This window comes from Anas acuta, chromosome 3, assembly GCF_963932015.1.
Source record: "Anas acuta chromosome 3, bAnaAcu1.1, whole genome shotgun sequence".
Lineage (NCBI taxonomy): Eukaryota > Metazoa > Chordata > Aves > Anseriformes > Anatidae > Anas > Anas acuta.
This window is the reverse complement of record NC_088981.1, coordinates 97,721,837-97,742,513: the sequence shown is the minus strand read 5'-3', so window position 1 is coordinate 97,742,513 and position 20,677 is coordinate 97,721,837. Positions and strand designations below refer to the sequence as shown.

General features: G+C 41.1%; 1 protein-coding gene across 2 annotated transcripts; it reads left to right on the top strand.

Annotated features, from left to right (window-relative positions):
* Positions 1 to 482: 482 nt before the first annotated feature.
* Positions 483 to 9,442, top strand: FAM110C (family with sequence similarity 110 member C). 2 transcript variants are annotated; one of them, XR_011095338.1, is made up of 4 exons: positions 483 to 878; positions 1,091 to 2,239; positions 5,594 to 5,894; positions 8,088 to 9,442. XR_011095338.1 is itself a non-coding variant. In XM_068678475.1 (3 exons), the coding sequence occupies exon 2, from the start codon at positions 1,099 to 1,101 to the stop codon at positions 2,197 to 2,199; it is 1,101 nt and encodes a 366-aa protein (XP_068534576.1). In that variant the 5' UTR covers positions 483 to 878; positions 1,091 to 1,098; the 3' UTR covers positions 2,200 to 2,239; positions 5,594 to 9,442. The 2 variants fall into 2 exon arrangements, 1 of the variants encoding a protein (XP_068534576.1); XM_068678475.1 differs by having other exon boundaries at positions 5,594 to 9,442.
* Positions 9,443 to 20,677: the final 11,235 nt, after the last annotated feature.

The window sequence follows — 20,677 nt, the reverse complement described above, 5'->3', positions numbered from 1 at the left end:
CATGGAAGCAGCAAGGCTAGAAAAGACCTCCAAGACCACCTGGTCCAATCATCCCCCTACTACCAATGTCACCCACTAAGCCATATTCCTAAGCACCAGGTCCAACCTTTCCTTCAACACCCCCAGGGACGGTGACTCCACCACCTCCCTGGGCAACCTGTTCCAATGCCTGACTGCTCTTTCTGAGAAGAAATTAAAAAAAAATATATAATAATAATAATAATAAAAAAAAGCGTGAATGAAAAACCTGGCAGATGTAAGCCAGCTTACGTTTTCTGTATTAGAAAAAAATAATAAAATAAAATAAAGAAAAAAATAATAAGCTCTTTGGAAGCTCTGTCCGACTCAGTTACAAACGAGCACAGGGCAGACCCATCTCTCACCAGGCTCCACGAGGCAGAGCCGAGCTCCCAGCCCGCCCCAGGTGCCTGCCTCCACGTTCGCATATTTAAATCACAGCAAGCAGCTGCCCTGCCCGCTGGGAGCTGCCGGCACGGGGCGGGCAGGGAGGGGGGGGAGAACTCTGCCCTGTACTTCTGAAGGGCAAAGCAGCGCCGGATCCTGTCGCCGCCGTGTCGCCGCGTCGCCCTATCGCCGACACCCCCCCGACAGCAGCACGCACGTCGTCCCCGGCCTCGTGGGGTCCCCCCACCGCCCCCGTCGGAGCCCTGCCCCGGTGCCGCCGCCGGGGCCGTGCCGAGCGCCGCTCCCCGGCGCGGCGGGGCCGGGATTGGCTGCGGGGGCCGGGGGGGGCCGGGCACGGCCGCGGGTGGGTGCGCGGAGGAGGCTGCGTGGGGCAGCACAGAGAGAGCCCACGGCGGCGGCCGGAGGGAGCTGCAGTCGGGGGGCTTTTTCCACGGAGGGTCCAGAGCATAAGGGTGGGTTTTGTTGTTTTTTTTTTTTTTTTTTTTGGGGGGGGGGGTATTATTTTTTAAATTTTTTATACTTTATACTTTATTTTTTATTTTAATTTTAATTTTATTTTTTATTTTTATTTTTATTTATTTATTTTTTTTTAATATTTTATTTTATTGTTGCTGCTGGTGGTTTTATTTATTTATTTATTTATTTTGGTGCCTTGCCCACGCAGGACGTGCTATGCCCGCCGAACCGCTCAGCCGGGCCGTGAAGATGCACGCCATCCCCGACCTGCACTCCTCGCTCACCGTGCGCCTCCTCAGCAAGGGGCCCGAGTACCTGCGCAGGCAGATGGGGGCAGGCACCCCCGGCAGGAGAAGCGCGGTGGAGAGGCTGGCAGCCGACAAGGCCAAGTACGTGAAAAGCCAGCAGGTGATCGGCACCAAGCAGGAGCCCGTCACGGTGTTCAGCTCGGCCTCGGAGAGCAGCAGCGAGGCGTGCTCGGTGGAGAGCACGATCAACAGGGACTTGGGCAGAGGGAAGGGCACGAAGCCGCTGGAGCGGGCGAAGGCGACGTGCTCCTGCCGTGCCCCCCTGCAGCACGGCCCCCCCATAGCCAGGCGCAGCACCCCCAGGAGGCAGATGCGGCCGGACTCGCTGGTGATCTACCGGCAGAAATGTGAGCAGGGGAGAGGCCAGAGCCAGGACGGCACACGAGGGAGTTTGGTGAGGAGGCTCTTCCAAGGGCCTGGAAAGGAGAAGCAGCTGGCGTCCCCTGAGATGCCCAGAGTCATTATGGAGGACACCGCAAGCACCGAGAGCAAAGAGCTGCCCGTGGCAAAGCACAGTGACCACGAGCCGAGCAGCCATGGGGCTGAGCAGACTGCTGCTGAGAGCACCCAAACCCCGGGGCTGTGCAAAACAGAGCTTGAGAGACCCTCAGCATTGACAGTAGTTGCTGACGAGGTCAAGGAGGTGAAGAGGAGAGGTCTCCATCGCTCCCAGTCGGACATCAGCTCTCGCTACTCCAAGTCTTTCGCTGAGTTTGATACATTTTTTAAGTACTGTGGCCTGGAGCAGGAGGTCATCGAGGATCTGGGGAGAGAGAACTTCTCGGTGGTGTCTGACAACGTCTCCTTCAAGATTCGCAGCATCAGTGTGGCAACATCCGAGAGCGACTTCACAAGGCACAGCGGGGACGAGGGGCTGCTGGAGGACGAACTCACCGAGCAGGTCCCGAGCAGCACTTCTGTGATCGAGCGCAATGCTCGGATAATCAAGTGGCTGTACACGTGTAAGAAAGCCAAGGAGACTAATAAGGCGATGCAGGAGCTGGCATGAAGGCTTCTTTCAGCATGTGTTGCAGCCTGGCAAACTCAAGGTGTGTGCAAAGCCTCGCCCTGTTGATTTATACATTTCTCTTTCCTCTTTAGCGCACTAGACTTTTCATAATTTATTTTAGTCTTTTTATGAACGGTGGTGGGAACTTGTATTTTGTAGACTACTTGTCATAATATAGCATTTTTGCAAAGCAGAAATCTGGGGCATTGCAAAGAACAAAATGCAAACAAACAAGTACAGCTCGCCAGACTGAGATCAGACCCCCTATGAGAAATCAAAGCATCAGTGTCTATGAGGGCTGTCTGTCTTTTGTAGACTCCTGCTTTGTAAATAGTTTGTTTTCTGCATTTCTGCTATATTAAGTGCTGAAAAAAAAAAAAAAAGGACTTGGAAAAGTATTCAACCCTTAATTACAGAAGCTTATGTAACAGACTGAACTGAAACTATTAATAATTAGGAGTACATTGTATTTATACCATAATGCTACAGCTTCCCCCTCTTTACTTTCCCTCGCACTCTCCTTGTTCCCTTCTTTTGCTTATACATAGGCACCCCAACTCTCAGGCAAGCAAAGCAGAGCCAGTACTACTGCTATCAGTCTTCTTGCTGTGCATACCATAAAAGTTTGCTTCAGGTGATCCCCTAGCATATGTTATCTGTCCTGTTTGATCGTAGTGGATTTGGCTCTTCTGAAGTGTGTTTTGCTGTGCGGCTTGGTACCGGTGGCTAGAAATGAGTTGTGTGGTTTCCTTTGTATAGAGGGATACATTGCTGTGTAAAACTACAGATAAGTAATACAAATGTGTGGCGTCGAGGTTTGGGAAACAATTACTTCACACGGTGAAGTAGAATAAATTTAGCCCTAGTGAAATCTGATATCCTGGTTTTAGTCAAAGCTGTGTTTATTTTGCATCTGATCTCAAGGAGCTGTGTTCCTGGGGATTTTGGTACTGATGGTCTACTAGACATTTTTTTCTCCTTCCAATATGTGAAGCCCTTAGGACAAGTACCACAGTATGGTCTTTAAAAGTTGCATGAACATTTCGCAATGTGAAGGATTACATGTATGTTTTCTGACAGTTTGTAATTGGTGCATGAGAAGAGCATCGCTTAGTGCAGGTACAGCTCTTGAGAGTGAGTGTAGGCCTTATGAACGGGGAGCAATGAAATGCTTGAGCCTCTTTCTCACGTGGATGTGGGGCTGTCACTCCAGATTCCTTTAATCTATGAAATGCAGAAATCCATTTATTTAATTAAAATAGTTTTAATTATGTGAGAAGTGGATAGTTTTTAAAATTTGTATTCTTCTTGAAAGGATATTTTTGTCCTGCAAGTAGAGCAAGGAAGGAGAGACATTTTTGTACCAACATTTCAAGCTGCTTTAGATAAGAGCAATTGTCAGGTCTCCGCCTGACAAGTTAAAGAAGCGTTGTTATGTGACAGATCTTTTCCCAAATTACGTCAGAGAGCAGAAAGGGCTCTTCTGATCATTCCTCCTTGCTCATACCTCTGTGATAAAAGGCAAGGGAGATACACAAAACAAAACAGTGCAGGTGGCCAGTTGTGACCCTTGCTGCCACAGCTGGCCTCACAAAACACTGAGGACGGATGGCACAGCTCACTCTCTTCCACTGCAAGCAGGAGCCACGTAACAAAACCAACCAAATTTCCATGAAGGGAAGAAAAATAAAAACCTGCCTGCTCCTGCGTGGCCTTGTGAGCAGTAGGCTCCAGGTCCAGAACAGCAGTCGTCACCACAGGATGCCAGAGCCTGCTCAGGAGGGAGCAGTTGGGCCTTTCCCCATCCATTTGCATGGTGCTGAGGATGTTCAGCACTGCAGCTGAGACAGGAGATGTTGGTGACCACCCCGAGGAGCATGCAGTCTTCAGAGGCTGAGGACAAGAGGGTGCTTCACCGGGGCAAAAGCCAGGGCAGGAAGGGGAAAGTTGTTATCCAGGGTCTGAGCTGGTGCAACTTCACAAAGGCTTGGTCAATGTCTATTTATTTATTTATTTTTAACACCTAAGACAAAATAACCATTCACAAAGAGTGCTAGCCTAACAGTGTGGTAAAAAGACCTCCATGAAGTTCAAGGGACAAATATGATCATTCTACAGTAATTTTAATTTCTAGAAACCACATGTTCTAGGAATGATTTTCCTTTAGCTGTTCCGTACCCCTAGCAATGGTGCTTACTCCCATTTAAATTGAAATCATAGCAGAACATGAGGGAATGCTTTACACTGGCAGCAATTTTCTTTGGAACCAAAATTCTGGCAGTCTAAGAAACATTAATCCACACGGTTCACATTATAAACCTAATTTTAAACATAATACTAGAGCTGACTCTAAGCCGATACACCTCAGTAGTAGGTCTATGATTGTTTCCAGGTTAATTTGTGGACACTTTCTGAAAAAGAAAATACCAGTTAGGCCACAGAACCAGAAAAAGTTCAGTGAGGTCAGCTAAAAATACCAGGGCACAACACCTAGAATAAGGGACAGGAGTCACCAAGTTACCATATGTTAAATATTATAGTCACCAGGCAAAATTTAAGCTATCTTCATGTGATCTCAGGTTAAGTCCTCTAGTTACGGTGTTTACATTAATGTATACCCAAATGTTAATCTTTTCATTCAGTTTTGCATTTTCTCTGGCAATGCAGCATCAAGTTAGATACACACATTTTTTTACAATATCCACATATTTGGCTTTGTGGCTCTGAGACACATTCTTGAAGGCACCTCATTTTACAGAGAGGCTTGAAAAGTATTACAGCTTCTTTGGAGAAAGAAGCAAAAGCCTGTTTTTCTAAAATCTAGCATTTATTACGTCTAAACTACCTTTAGAGAACTGCATAGCTTGTATGGGCTGGTGAGCACCTCATTCATATTTTATGTTCTCCATTTAATTTTTCATGAGCTCTCTGGAGCCTGGTGGGACACTGCGTAAGTAAAACAACTACCTGAAGGATCAGGTTCCCTGACACGTCTCATCAGAGTGATGAGCGCAGAGTCTGAATGTGGGCTGTGGGCTTCAAAACACAAATTTCCTCAGTGAGATGAGCATTGCTTCTTTCACAGTAGGATGTTGCCTGAATTCACCTCTGCAGTTCACTTCTGCTGGCTCCTCTCACTATCAGCTCTGCTTGACTCCAAGAAAGGGGTTCACAGATCATCCTCCTTCCTGGCTTGAATCAGGATTATGCAGCCTTGTGTTTCAGCACCATTCTTACTTGCATTTTAATTATTCACATGGAGATCTCATGGGAGGGGAATTTACTATGTTGACAATAACTGCAAGCAGCTGAATAAAAGCCTTGGAGTATCACCTAATGCTGTTTGATATGATAAATAATAAATGACACTTTTTTTTTTTTTCTCTTTCATCAGAATCTTTGACTTGGAAGTTGAACAAAACCAGGCACAGGAAGAAACTCTTCCCTCATGGCTACTTTGTTCAAGTTTAGCATTTTCTTCTGGCCTCCTTCCCTCGCCCCTGTCCCTCTTGACAGCCTCACTCTTGTCAAAAGCACAAAGGGTGTCCGAGAGCATGACGACAAGCTGAAATCATGAACTGTGCCACGGCAAGGAAGTAGGAAATGAAAGCTCCTGGCAAAGCAGAGCATGCTGTTGGCAGAAATATCCAGCATCAGGTCACCGCCCCAGGATGTCGCTCCGGGATGTGGCAAAGGTCCGTGTTGCACACCCGTCTCTCCCCAGCAATGAGTTTGTCACCAGGGATGGGAGGAGAAAGTGGGGATGAAGTGGCAATGAGCCCTGGCTCAGGCCTCGCCCTGCAGGCCAGCTGGCTCCTCCCAGCCACTCAGAGGTCCCGTCCCACCAGGCCTGTTTGACCAGGGCCCATCCTGACATAGGGAGATGTTGTTTACCTGGCTGGTGAGGACTGTGGCAGCTTTATCTGGTGTGCTTGGCAAACATGCTGTAAGCTAAATCCCTGCCAAGCCTCTCTTTAAGGCTGTTCATTGCACACTGGAGTACCTTTTGTCCATCCAGCTTGCTCTGTCACACACCCTCCTCAGCCAACGGGGAGGAATAGCTTCTAAAACACTGCCTGAGTATTTTTCAGTTCTAAGAAACAGGTAGTCAAAAATTAGAGAGGGTTTGGCATTATTGTTGCAGTGCTGCAGAACTGTACAATTCACATTTGTATGGGCTCCTCTACTGTGCTTGCAACATATTTCTGCCTCTACTAGAGAGGGTTTCGTTCCAGTGCTTTGCAGCTGGTGGCTCAATACCTTGTGTTTAATGCACCATGAGTGAGCAGTGGGCTTACAGGATCACAGTAGGAGACTGTATCCTAAGCTATGCAAGGCCACGCTTCCCTAGTGTGGGTCTGGAGTAGAGCTGTACTCAGGATGTGCAGGCCAGCATCCCTGCACTGTGACATCTCGCAAGAGGATGTGCTAGGGCATAGGCGCAAACATGCCAAGTAGATGTCCTCATGGGAAAAGATCCAGTGTAGACAGCACCGCATTCAATATCATCAATGGAATGCTTCACTTGAACTGGCCAAGTGAAATGTGTTTCAAAAGCTGATAAAAAGTACTTTGGATCATCAGTGTAGGGAACGGTGCCTTCTGCAATAATTCAGGAACCTTGCTGGCTATGCCCCAGATACTTAATGCAATTTGTCGCTACTTAATAAAGAATGTCTGAGACCAAAGCTTTTTTTTTTTTTTTTTTTTGTGGATATTACAAACCACAAAAAAAAAAAAAAAAAAAAAGAAACTAGTGTAGGCCCATTGCCCTTTCAGTCACACCAAGGCCTATCTGACAGCTGTGCAGCAAGGACTCCAGTGGGGCGTCCTACAGAGGCATGGGGTCCTTCTTGCTGTGCCAGACTTCACCTGGCTGTGAGGAGTCCAGAAAAAGGAGCTTTCATTCTCTGCATTCCTCTCTGCTTGCACACCAACAGCTCTCAAGGTGCCTCTTCTGGCCCAAAACAGCTGCCAGCACGGCTGGGTGGAAGCAGAGCCCAAATGAGCACTTGAGCTGCATTTTTAAAGTGTTTGTTGCTCTCAGTAAATAAACCTGTAGGAGAGGAAAGGGCAAGAGTGAACAGCAATACTCCTAGAAAACATCCGACGTGGGAGGCCCAGTTTCCCGTTTGAACTTACACAAACGTGGCACGCTGACAGAGTCGCCCCTGAAGCGCTCATCAAGTGCTGCAGTTGACAGCAGTTAAATTCACAACAAGATGGCCGGGTTGCATTTACATATGTTTTAAATGTGCTTGTCAGTCACTGGATAGTTAGTTCTCAATTACAGCAACAGTTTGAGAATGCAAGGCATTTGTCTTCGTTTTCTAGTGTCACATACTAAGGTCTGCGTGTCTGAAGTTGTCTAGATAGGCAGATAACACTTCCCGATACAATAATTTTTGAGCCTGGTTTAAACTTAGGTGAAAACCAAATAGTTTGCATGAGTGAGCTTCTGCAAATGTAGAAAGAAGCTATCGCACAGGGATATCCTTGTTAAGTAATGAAATTTCTGTGTGCTTCTGTTACATTATTATTTAAGGATGATTCTCAGAAAACTACAAGCCAAGATGCTGCTAATATGCTTTATGCACTGAAAGTGCAATTTATAAAGGGACACAGACTAGGTTTATTAGTCATGAACGTAACCTGCTGTATCTGTTCTTTTCATGCTCACTTTGCAAAGTATTTAGATGCTTTTGTCAGAGGTTGATACCTGCTTGCCTTTAAAAATATGAATTGACTGTAGATGGTTTAGAGCCCAGGAAAAATCTTTTGCATTACAAGTTGGTGCCCCACCACAATACAAGAGAATTATTTTGTTTGGTATCCAAGGAAGATTTTTAGTTTCATTTTCAAACTTATGTTTGTTTTCACTTTTTCAGATGAGCGGCTCTCAACTTTGAAGTTAAGATTATAATGCTAGGAAAAAAAATAGAAGATGCATTGGTAGTGTGCTTTCAACGGTAGAAATGTTCAATTGGCTTGAAGGTACTGAACATCAGTCTTTATCAAAATCAATGAATGTTTCCTGGCAGAGATTAGTGAAACCAGAACTGTCCCCATTCTGAATATTTTTTTAATTCCCCATTTTTATCTTTATGGACAGTTTAATGTGGTTGTGATGACTTTCCACATTTATATGTGGCAAAATTTCCCTTGCTTTGTTCAAGCTTTGATAGGAACCCTGAGCCCTCTGAGGTATCATTTATTCCAGAGAAGATGTGGACCTATCTAAGATCTTCCCTTGGTAAGCTATGGATTCCCTCTATTTAAAAATATCTTCTGGATAAGCTAATAACCTGTTTTTCCCAGTATGCCAAGAAAGGCAGTAGATGACAATCATTCTTTCTCCATACCTCTTGTGAATGAATGATTTGGTGCTTATTCCAAAGATTAGTACTTCATTCAGCTCCTCTTACTGTTACATGGGATGGCTTTTTCTTCCATTTGTTGGGTGTTTCACTCATATCCATCAAAATGAGGAAAAATTGCTACTGTTAGTCACTACCTGTCTTTTCCCAAAAGAAGTCCTCAAGATGTTTTTACTACTTTGCTATAAAAGACAAGATTTGGAAGGGCTGTTTTTTTCAACTTTAGTGATAAAGCAAGGTAAAGCAGGCCACTGAGGTAAATCAGAAGTTTGGAAATGGATTTCTATTCTTTTGGGAAACCTAAAACTGGGGCTGAGGGCAAAGACAAATCATAAATTGAATGATTTTGTCAAATGGAGTGCAAGTGTGCAGTGCTAACTGCTATTTACACCCAAGTGTTTCAGCGTGCTCCAACCATGTGACAGGACAATATCCACAGCCGTAACATAACATGTGAAAGGTACAAAGTCTGATTTTTATGGCCTAAATGTTAATATTTGCAATAAAGACATCAGGTAAAGACTGGAATCCTTGCAATATATTGTAAATATTACTGTACAGAGATCTATATGTAACAAATACAGATTGTTCTATTATACATGTATTACTTTTCAAAGGGAGATAGCCCTCGTGTTTTGTGAATTTGGAGAAACATTACAACAATTAGCATTAAGCAGAAACTTCCCTGGGAGGAGGTTGACCTGTCATTGCCTCATATGAAGTTTCTCACATCTTCTTTTGAATCTTGTGAAATAGAGTACTGGTCAGACTTGGTATGCAAGTTCCTACATTTCTGTATTTATAGACATATAAATGTACTGTGTACTATTGAGTGCATACAAATAAAAATACCACACTGAGAGTTAGTTTTGTTGTTTTGTTTTTTCTTGAAAAATATCTTTTTATTGTTCTGTTTCCATTAGCATACCATTATTTTAAAGCTAGTATCCCACTACCCAATTACTTGCTCTGAGTGAGGCTACAGATGTGTTGGCCATACCAAGATCCCTGTATGAGAACCAAGGGTTCTTGGTAAGTTTGAAATACATGAAGCCAGGATTGTTTCACAGTAATTTGATATTTTCATTCTAGAATATGGCCAAAAGATGCACTGTTTGGTTCTAAAGGGCAGTATTTTTTTTCCAGACTTTGATATTATATTTGATTTTCCTCACTGTCAAAAACTACTATGTGCTGCAGGCAATACCACATCCATCACAAGCAAGCATGGCCAGTGCCTAAGCAGTGAGCCTGAAGTTCTGCTTAGAAAAAATAACATATCTCCAGAACCTTAACAGATTTTCCTTTGACTGCATTCCATAGGAAGAATTCAATGTATGTGATGTTAATTCCCTGTGCATGCATTCTGTGAAGAAAGCAGGAGAAATAATGATGGTATACAGTAAGCTTTTACCAGAGACCAGTATACTCCAGATGTGTAATTATCATTTTGGCATGGCCTAACCTGCTCAGGTGGAAGTGTTTCAATGACAAGTGTTTGAATGCAACTTGAGGTAGAGCTGACTGATGCTCACTGTGTAGATTAAGCTCTTCCACAAAAAAAAAAAAATAAAAAAAGCAACATTTATCATCACTGACATAGAGCCTTCCCAGCATAAACCCTGTCTGACCTTTGTCAGTACAGGATAAAAAGCAAGTCTAGAAAAGGGAGACAATTTGTGCCTCCCCCTTTCTGTGTGGGTTAACCTCCCTTAGCAAGTCTTTGCCAGTATTGCTGCCTTTGGGAGGAAGGAGTCATCATAGCCCGTGAATATCATAGAAATCACAGAACGGTTTGGGTTGAAAGAGGCTTTAAGGATCACCCAGTTCCAACCTCTCTGCCATGGGCAGGGACACCTCCCACTAGACCAGGTTGCTCAAAGCCCCATCCTGCCTGGCCTTGAACACTTCCAGGGATGGGGCATCCACAGCTTCTCTGAGCATCCTGTTCCCATGCCTAGCCACCATTACAGTAAAGAATTTCTTCCTTATATAACTAATATCTTATATCTAATTTAAATCTACTTTCTTTTAATTTAAAACCATTACTCCTTGTCCTATCACTACAGTCTGATAGAGTCTCTCCTCATCTTTCCTGTAGGTCTCCTTCAAGTACTGGAAGGCTGCTATAAGGTATCCTTGGAGCTTTCTTTTTGCTAAGCTAAATAATGCCAACTTTCGGCTTGTCTTCATAGGAGAGGTGCTCCAGCCCTCTAATCATCTTTGTGGCCATCATCTGGACCCGCTTTTAACATGTCAATGTGTTGTTTTTTTTTTTTGCGCAGGGGACTCAAAACCAAACACAGTGCGCCAAGTGGGGTCTCATGAGAGCAGAGCGGAGCAGGAGAATCACCTCCCTCCAACTGCTGGCCACACTTTTTTGACGCAGCCCAGAATTCTTTTTCTGGTCTTCAAGTGTAAATTGCCAGCTCATGTTGAACTTTTCATCCACCAGTACCAGTATCCTTGGGCTACAGCTGAGCTTAAGAACATTGTTATTAAATGAAGACCCCTCCTACAATCCTTTATTATATAGGGCGTTTGTACCCCATTTTGTGGTAACCAGTGGATTTCTTTGAGAAATAAGGATTTGCAAGCTCCTGTTCTTGGAGTGTCTGGTGTACGTAACCTCTTAAACTCCACAGCTTACTGATTCACTGCTTCTCTTTTGATTCATCTCTCAGTAGTAAATAGGTGTTAGAAAGAAGCTCTGCAAAGACTTAGAGACTGGAAAAAAAACTCTTCAGGTGTCTTGTAGATGGTGCATTCTGAACACACAATGGTAACAGTATCTGCAAGACCATTTGGCAAAGAACTGCGTGTCATTGGCATCCGAACAAGCAAATATAGTGCTTAGCATTACCCTTAAAGAGATGCCTCTGAATACTGGAGGGGTTTAGTTGTATTTACCCTAGATTTATCCTGATGGAGTAAAGGGTAATAGATCAATTGACCTAAGTGGAACATTGCAAAATAGGATTAGAAATGACCACTCTTCTCATCTGCAGGTAATGATGTAAGAAGCGGTTAAGTCCAGGGAGGTCTTCATGACTAAAGAGTTTCAAAGACAAAACAACTTCTGGATCAAAATAAGTCACATATATCTATATCCATAAATCAGTTTAACTCCTCAAAGAATATAAAATCCTGTGAAATTAGTTTGCACATTTGTAGGGGTGTTGGATTGCCTCAGTGATTAATATGTTTTTAAAAAAATCTAAGAGCTTTGGTTGTTTGTATTTCATAGTTTGCCAACCAACAGTCCCATGGGTGTAACAGTTTTATATTCTTTTTCATTGGCTACAGAAAGAGGCAGAGGGTGGTAGTCACTGACAGCTAGCCACAAAAACACATTATTATTCATCAGATGATGATCAGCATGAAACAGTGCTGAACCTACCAGAGCCAAGATGTAACCCCTCATACAAAGATACATGCACAACTGAGCAAACTAATGGGAATGCTGGCCTTACTCCTTCCTGTCAACCCAACCTCTTCTTGCATCACTGTTTTTCTCCATGGTGAGTAGGAGCCTTCGCAACTTCCACAGTTACTCACCAGTTCGAATTGCTCATCTTGTGCCCTCTATGACGGTCCCTTTCTGTGTTTACTTTTCCACTGCTCTCATTCATGTGCTGATTATGTTACCCAAGGCACTATTCTATCTATCCTCATTCTTGTAGTCTTTTTTTTTTTTTTTCTGAGTAATATTTCCAGTTATAATCTTCTGTTCAATCTTTATTTGCCCCTACCCCAAGGAACAGGAAACTAAATGTGCAAACAGATGAGAAGTGAATAAGGTGCATAGTTAAGCAGCAGCTTACTGTGTTAGAGGCCAAGTCTGCCGTCCATTTTCAGGTGCACAGCCCTTCCTGTATAACTTAGCATATCTTTTTTTTCATTATTTTCCCTCTTTTCATCGTTGACATCTGTTTGTAACATCACCCTTGGCTTCTCTTTAGCTCACTTAAATAAGTTTCTCAGAGCTGTTGTGTGACATTTTATTTGTCTGCAAAGAGCTCTGAGTGCAGCTACTGCAAAAGCAAATGGCAAATTACAAATCTTTTCAAGGTAAAATGTGGTCTAAACCTTCTAGGAACTTCAGTGTGGCCAAATAATAATAATGATAATAATGATGATGATGATGATGATAATAATAATAATATTAATAATAAATAAAAATCAGTCCAGTTCTAGCGAACAGGTGGGCTTTGCAAGAGTACAACTGAAAGCATAAATGAACCTGAAATGGTTCTGTTTGGGAACCAGCTGAAAGGTATCTCCTGAACTTTCTGGAAAGACACAGCTTGCCTCTCATCAAAACAAATGCTAACCAACGACTCTTGATTTTAATCATCATTCTTTCATGTGTTTATCAGGGAAAAAAAATCACCTCTAATCTTTTGATGAAAACCTTTTTCATGGTTCTCTAAACAAAGTTATGATCCAGATAAAAAACATTCAAACATTTTCAACTGTTCAGATATTGATTCTGGACAAGAAAAAGAAGGATGCCAGTTGTCGTCCACTTTACATTTTGCTTCAAGCCTGGTCTTCATCCAAGCTCATGGTTCAGTGGAGGACGCATGAGTGTTTCAAAGGACTTACATCACGTGGTGTGTCTGGCCATGGGCAAGTGCTGTGCTTTGTAGTAGGTGTACATAGTATGTAGCATGATAAGGTCCTGGGCATGACAGCAAAACAAAAACATTGCTCACTACAAACATCCTCATTATTAAGAATCCCATGATGTTCATTTCCTGCAGCTTTCTCTTGTGCTTCTTTTTGTTGTGGCTGAACTCAAAGACAGCTGGGGGTGATCTGTTGGTAGATGAATAATCAGGATTACAACTTTGCCACTACAACAAAGTATGAAACATTAAGTGTAGTTAACAAATTCTATCAGAGGAGGAAGTAAATACGTGCAGTTCTGAGTGAAATCAAATGGAGAGAAAGATGACAAACAGGAAACACAAAACACTCAGCCAAGTGGATGTTGTCCATAGGGAGACGTGTTCAGCATGGCACCAAATCCATCACAGGTAAGAGAAAAGACAGCATAGGTGACGAAAGTGAAAACGAAGTCAGTTCAATAAGATTTCTCAGTTAAAACTGCAAGGATGAGGTGAACCAGGAAGCTCCCAGACTGTGGAAAGAATAAGATGTAATTGTGGTGATGGGATTTTCAATTGTGTGGGGGGATACAAGAAAAATGCATCATGGATAAAATGAGAGATCACCTGGACTATTTGAATTCATTATGGATAGTAAGGATGGGTCTGCTATTGTGCATGAGGCTGCTGAGCTTCTGAGGTAAAACAGAGCTGATGTGAGAAACCATTTTAACGAAGTCTTTAGGACTAGACATTGCTTTTATATGGTGTTTTTCTTCTCAGGCTCAAAGGTTGCCAGTGTGATTCACTAATTAATTAATGGTGGTACCTTCAGGTAGAAAGAGCCACATGCTACTATGGCCAAGAGGAGGGCCGCAAAGGTATTTGGTAATAGCCTGAGCTCCTTGAAATGGTGTAACATTTCAAAAGCACTCACAACCTTGCGGAGTCATAACTCTCTTTATCAGAAGTATCTCAGAGCCACTTTTACAAACAGATGCTGGTACTGAGGGTTCAACTACATGACGAGGCCTCAGCAGTGTAACGTGCCAGCTCTTGTCCTTGAGCTGCCGTGACTGTCCAGGTGCTCCCATCGAGGAGTGATGCAGCCTAGCCTGTAGGCAGTTTACAGCTAAGGCGTGCTGCTTTGTTACTGGGGCAGGCTAACACAAACAATATCCAGCAGCACTACACATCTCACCTGTCTTTAACCCCCCTAGCCGAGGCTACTCACCCCAGCGTCAGTGACACATCCCATCTATCTAAAGATTAGGAATACTATTAGGAATGAATCATTTCTGGAGCTACCTATGTTTCATTGCTGATTGCATCAGGGGCTAGATGACTAGATTAGACTAGACTACTATCCATTGGCAAGTTAAAGTTAGACAAGAGGAATCCTACCTTCAGACGACATTCATAATTTAAGAGGTCATCATGAATTCAGTATCTGAACCCATAATGCTACTGGCATTTTTAGGGAGGGGTTGTGATTTTGTATTTTCTTTTCAGTCTTTTCTTGAGATATAACTTTTTGGTCAGAGTGGCTACTATTTCTGAAAATCCCCAAAAATGTGTGGCTGGAAGAAGCCTGAGTATGGCCAACCCAAAATATTTCAAATCCAAAATTCCCCAGAAGAAACGCTGTGGAAACAGGATATTAATTGGCAGAAAATCCCCATGTGGGAAAAAAAAGTTGGGTTCCTTCAAGCTAGATTGAGCTTAGGAAATATGGGATAACAGTTATATTTTTATATGGAGAGGAAGTGTAAAATGTATACGTACTTCCTTAGGAATAGACAAATTAGTTAAAGATAAACTCAGCATTTGGTGCACTGATTAACTTATGGAGAGTGTGGCTGTCTAGTACCACTTCTTTGCTGCTGCTTTCAGTCTGTTTTCTTAAGGTCATTTTAAACTCTCAACCTGCAGTTTAAGATGGTGCTAACTGAGCCGTGGTGACATTTGGTATATCCCTTTGATACAGCACAACACAGGAGACAAATCTGAAAGATCAAGTGGTTTGCTACTATCTCAGAAAAGACCTGGGCCTTACGCCAAAAAAACAAAGCTATTGTTGGAAAGGCAAGGAAAGTCAAGGCAAGGACTGATTACAACTGCCTTTGTATATTTCAGAATGAAAGAGGAAAGAGCCGTTTGTGAAAACAATAGTAAAGGTGTTGAAAATTGGCAGGGAAAGGATGTGTGAGTCATTAGTGTACACAAATGTAGATATCAAAATGGTAAGGCTGATAAAAAAATCTTCCAACAGAAATAAAAAATGCAAGTTTTACTGAGTTCGTGTTTTTCACAAAAGTACTGAATAAATTTTCCCACCAAATTTTTTGACTCTTCCCCCTAAGTAACAAATCTGTGCAATCGATATATATTTGCCAGGAGGAACAACTGCAGGTCAAAACGAAACATCACAATACATAGTGGAGGAAGCAGTACAGCCAGAGTACATCCAGCCCAAAGAGAAATACATTTAGAACTGTTTATGAATTTAGAATGACAACAACAACAAATCCCATTTAAAAGTTGAACATAATTTGTTATAACTTTTTCAAGTGAACTTCAAAGAACAATAAATATTTTGAAGGGGTATCCAATATGTAACTTTTTTTTTTTTTTTTTTTTTTTTTATAGGTAAGGACCAGAACTGTTGTGACAAGGGTTTAGGTAGCTCTCATTTTCTCATTAATGTAAAAGACTGTTCTACTGAGTGTAGGCACATTACCCCACCAGTCTTAAAACCTCGACATATGAATGCAAGTTCTGTAGTCTGTTAATATTAAAGTGTAATATTTGTTAACATTCCAGTCAGAGAAATAACTTATAAGCCATTGGAGTGCTATATAGAGATTCATTTATTTGTCTCCAGGAAAATTTTATGCTGCTACTTTCAAAGGTAATGCATTGAAAAGGAAGCTTTCATATTAACTCTAAAATTGGATAATATCTTAATATGTGAATGTACAACTACTGCAGCTATTAATGTGTAACGAAGTGAAAGACACTTTGGAACAAAAGTCTTAATCTGTTTGCAGTTTTCACAATTGTACTATAGTCAAAAGGAAAAAAAAAAAAAAAAAAAAGAAAGACAGGTCTTGTGATTTACGTGTACCATGATAAAACGTGTTAGACATGTCTTGCATCAAACAGGGAAGTAAAGGCAATTTCACCTGTAGATATCTTTTTCTTCTAACAGCTATATGTCCTCTCCATAACTATTGTTTTATCCCTGCTTTTATGTCTGTCATGAAGCACTCTTAAATCATCCAGGAACTTTTTAACTTCCCATCAGGCTATTAAGAAACGCTGTCTTTATTTCCAGGTGGAAAACTGAGGAGAAAGAAATGAAAACTACATCAAAATGGAGAAATCACCTGCAGATATTAAAGGGTAAATATTTGTATCCACAAGATAAATATAGGGAAAAATAGGGGAAGAAAGAAAGACAGAAACAAAAAGAAAAAAACAACACTGAGAAGAAGGGAGAGAAGGGAGGGAGACAATATCAGGCTGAAATAAAAGTGGCTAGGAAATAAAAATCCATAGAATACTTTAAAACAAAGCCCATGACTTGTTGGTAGCTCAAGGGGTGTCATATACCCCATTATCCTCTCTGGTAAATGATGCTGTTCTGTTAACATTTCCTAAAGCCTTACTTACATTATTTTCATAAACTGTTTAGGAATCAATTATTTTATGCTTTGCTCCTGAATTTGTCCTCCCCCAGCATTCTTTTCCCTTGGATTATTTCATTGGGTTTATTATGAAAATAAAGCTGTTAGCAACGTTATGCAATGCTCCCCATGGAAATGCTAGGCGCACCTGAAAGTCATGCACTGTATTTGCCTGAGGTATTAGCTGCTCCTCCCATAAAGGGGCAGAGATTGCATCTGTTTGCAGATGAAATCTATATTATTGATTTCTAGCCACCAAGGTTCATGCTGTTTGTTGAAACCCCAAGGCAATGTATGAATTGCAGCACCAGAGAGACACCAGACAATTTTGCTTGCTTCTGCTCCTTGCACTAGCATATATATCTTTTATTTTGACTTTCTGCTTTGGAGATATGTCTACATTGCATTTCATATAAATATGTTTTGTATCCTGAGATTTCTCCTGCTCTTCTCAATGTGCTAGTGCTCCTTGCTGTAGCAGTCGGTCAAAGGTGATCAAAGGAGCTGAGAGGAGATAATTTTAAAAGCGAATTGCTGATCAAAGGAGTGGAGAAAAACATTTTGACATATGTGACATTATGTCATGTGAGGATTTGTACAGACAGAATAATGGTCTATTTTATTACAGAAATAAAGGCTTGTAATAATAATAGGCTATTAAAAATCACTTTAATCCCTTGTATTATTGTCTAATAAGAATTAACTAGTGGCTTTCTGAGAGCTTTTCAGCTCTTTTCCTCTGCTCTTCAGACCTAAGGACTCTTCTCTCTTTATTATAAATTCAATTCTTTCTCTGAAGTCTTTTGAACTGGTTAGTTTTGTAGTCTTCTTTTGTTGGCTTGAGAAAACACACGTACTTTCTGAGGAAGAAAAATCAACTAAATTGGCAAAGATTAAAAGCTGTGAATAACAAAACATGTAACTGCAACAACTTTCAATACTTTTGTGAATCAACCAGGCAGCCATCTACTTTGTACCAGGCTTTGTGCTGTGGCTAACATGTCAACAAAACTCAGATTACACCCAAAGCTGTAGGTTGCTGCTCTCTGCACCATACATGCCTTGAATCCACATGTGCCCAGACTGTGCCCAGAAGTGCCCACACTGCTTGATGTTGCACAAACATGAAATAAAAATATATTTGCAGTGAAAGCAGTTTGCGTTCTATGAGATATAAAGTAATGACAGATAGCTATAGTAAAGTGAACAAGCACCAAGTTAAAACAAAGCCAACACTTTCAAAATACTACTAGATACCTTAATCTGTAGTTAGGCAACTTAATTTCTCAACCATAGCCCTCATTAAAGGCATGAACTGTTGTGAAAGTTCTTCAAGTTCCGGAAAAAAAAAAAAAAAAAAAAAGGAAGGCTCATATTTTAATGCCTCAATACAAGTGTGGGACAAAGATTTTTGAAAGTTAACAAGGATTCATAATACATGTGGTTGAGAAAGGCCAAATTCAGAGGCATCCGGTGGTCCATTTTTTGCAGAAATGCAGGATAAAACTCCTCCTTGCAGTCTGTCTCCTGTTGCTGGTAGTTCAAAATTCTGAGAATTTTGGTTTGGGTTCCTGATCATAAATACCATATGTGAATCTATAGGCATGCATTCAATATTTAATATTCTGGGCAGGCTTCCACTATTCTTTCAATGCTTCTGTATTAGCAGTGCTGGAGGGAAAGTACATTATGTCACCAAATGGTTATATGGATTTGAACCAAGCTTTAAAATAAATCAATAAGAGTGCAGTTCACAATGACAAATATTTCCAGTCTCTTTTTGATAAGATTCATTCTTTGAAGAGATCCAAGCATGTAAGAGAACTATGAAATGCATCAACATTTCTCCTCTTTTCTTTTATTAATTCTCATTTATTTATTCTTTTTGGCAGACCCATTTGCTTCCCTCATCCAATTTCTGATCTATCAACCAATAAAAAGTTAATGCAATCTAAAAACACTACAAACAACCTGAAAAAAAACACAACCACATGCAAACTCTTTTCCCTTCTGAAGAACTGGAATACCTGTCCCTTTTTGCAGAGCAATGTGGATTTGTGAAAGGATAGACAGACAGATGCAGACCAATAAATAACGTTAAAACATGAATCACTTTCTAAATCATTAAATGATGATTTTATCATATCTCTATCCATTCCATTGTATGCATGGCTCACTAGGAGCAATTTCTCTCAGAATTCCTCAGTGACTTTCCTAGGAGAGTTTCATCACTGTAAGAGAAAAGCAGACAGTCCAATTACAGTATCATGGATTTCCCCTAATTAACGCTGTCTAGTTAGCAATTAAAATGAATATGAGCAACACAAACATTTCTGGGGATTGCAGACATTAATGATTTAATAATCACTTTGATATGTATAGCCACTTCCACATGTGTTTACATAACAGAAGCACCAAAGCCTGCTGATGTGGAAGATGATCAGAGGAATGTTCCTAATTAGGCAGTGAGCCAAAGAGAAAGGTCACACTGATGAACTCTTCACAGTATTGATGTTCTTCTTAAATTGCAAATAATCACAGGATTGCTAATTATTTGTATGGGATACATCACACTGGCAAGACAGTCAACACTTGTATATCAGAAAATAAACTATTCATCTTAGGAAAAGAAAATTTTCACCATGGATATTGAATGAATACGAATGGATTCTTATATTTTGTACAACATCAGAAAGCTAGAAATGCTGAAATGTTTAGTTTCAATGTTTTTGAAGTAATTGACAATTTTGAGAGCTTTCTTCTAAAATGTAGCAGCATAATCTATGTCCACTGCTAACCCCACTCTATCACTTCAGCCAAAGGAGAAGTAAGACCACAATTTGATCTTTTTCCAGAAGGAATAAAAACAAATGCAAAAACTGCTTTCTGAAAGGAACAAGAATGAACATGACTAGGTGGCCTAATATTGGATTTGGCACTGTAGGGATCCCCTCAGTGTCCCATAAACCCAAATGAATTCTACACACTCATCAACTGGGATGCTGGAAATAAAATGTTCAAAGGTCTTTTCTAGAGTTACACAAGCTATAGACCTAGCTATCAGTGCTCTTCTGAGAATGACTGATTTTGCCGCAGCTGAGCTACCACAATCGTAAGAATACTCAGCAATACAAATTTAAGGGTGCCAAACCTTAGTTTTTGCTTAGGGCAGAAAATGTGAAATGGGAATACAGCCTTTTAATTCCACATTTACTTGGTTGACAACTTCCCCAGTCCATGGAAGGTGTTATCAAAATTCTTTTTTTCTCTTCTGAAGGGCTGTGGGATTCGATGTACCCTTACCACAGTAAAAAATAAATAAATAAATAAATAAAATAAATAAAATAATATATAGAATACATATATATATATATATTCTATATATAGAATATATATATATATTCTATATATATAATCTTAATTTCCCTTGTATAATAGGAGATGTATCTAAATATCTTTGATAATTTTGGTGGCTTGTTTGTTTGTTTTTGAGAATTTAGGACACTCCAAAATACACACACACACACACACACACTGCCAGTATCTCAAAATGATGTTTTGAAAATTCTCTTTACTCCTTGGCACTTTTCTTAACCAGTTAAGGGCCTCATATATATACTGACTGTAAACAAGAAAAAACAAGTGTACAAATCTAGGTGCAAAGCCATAGAGTGCTTGCTTACTATGTTAGATGTAATCCTGTTTTCCTTTGTATTTTTAACTAAGAGGCAATATATCCTGATCTAACTACAACAGTCACTATATTTTGTATCCTTCGGGTGCAGAAAATTCTTCCACA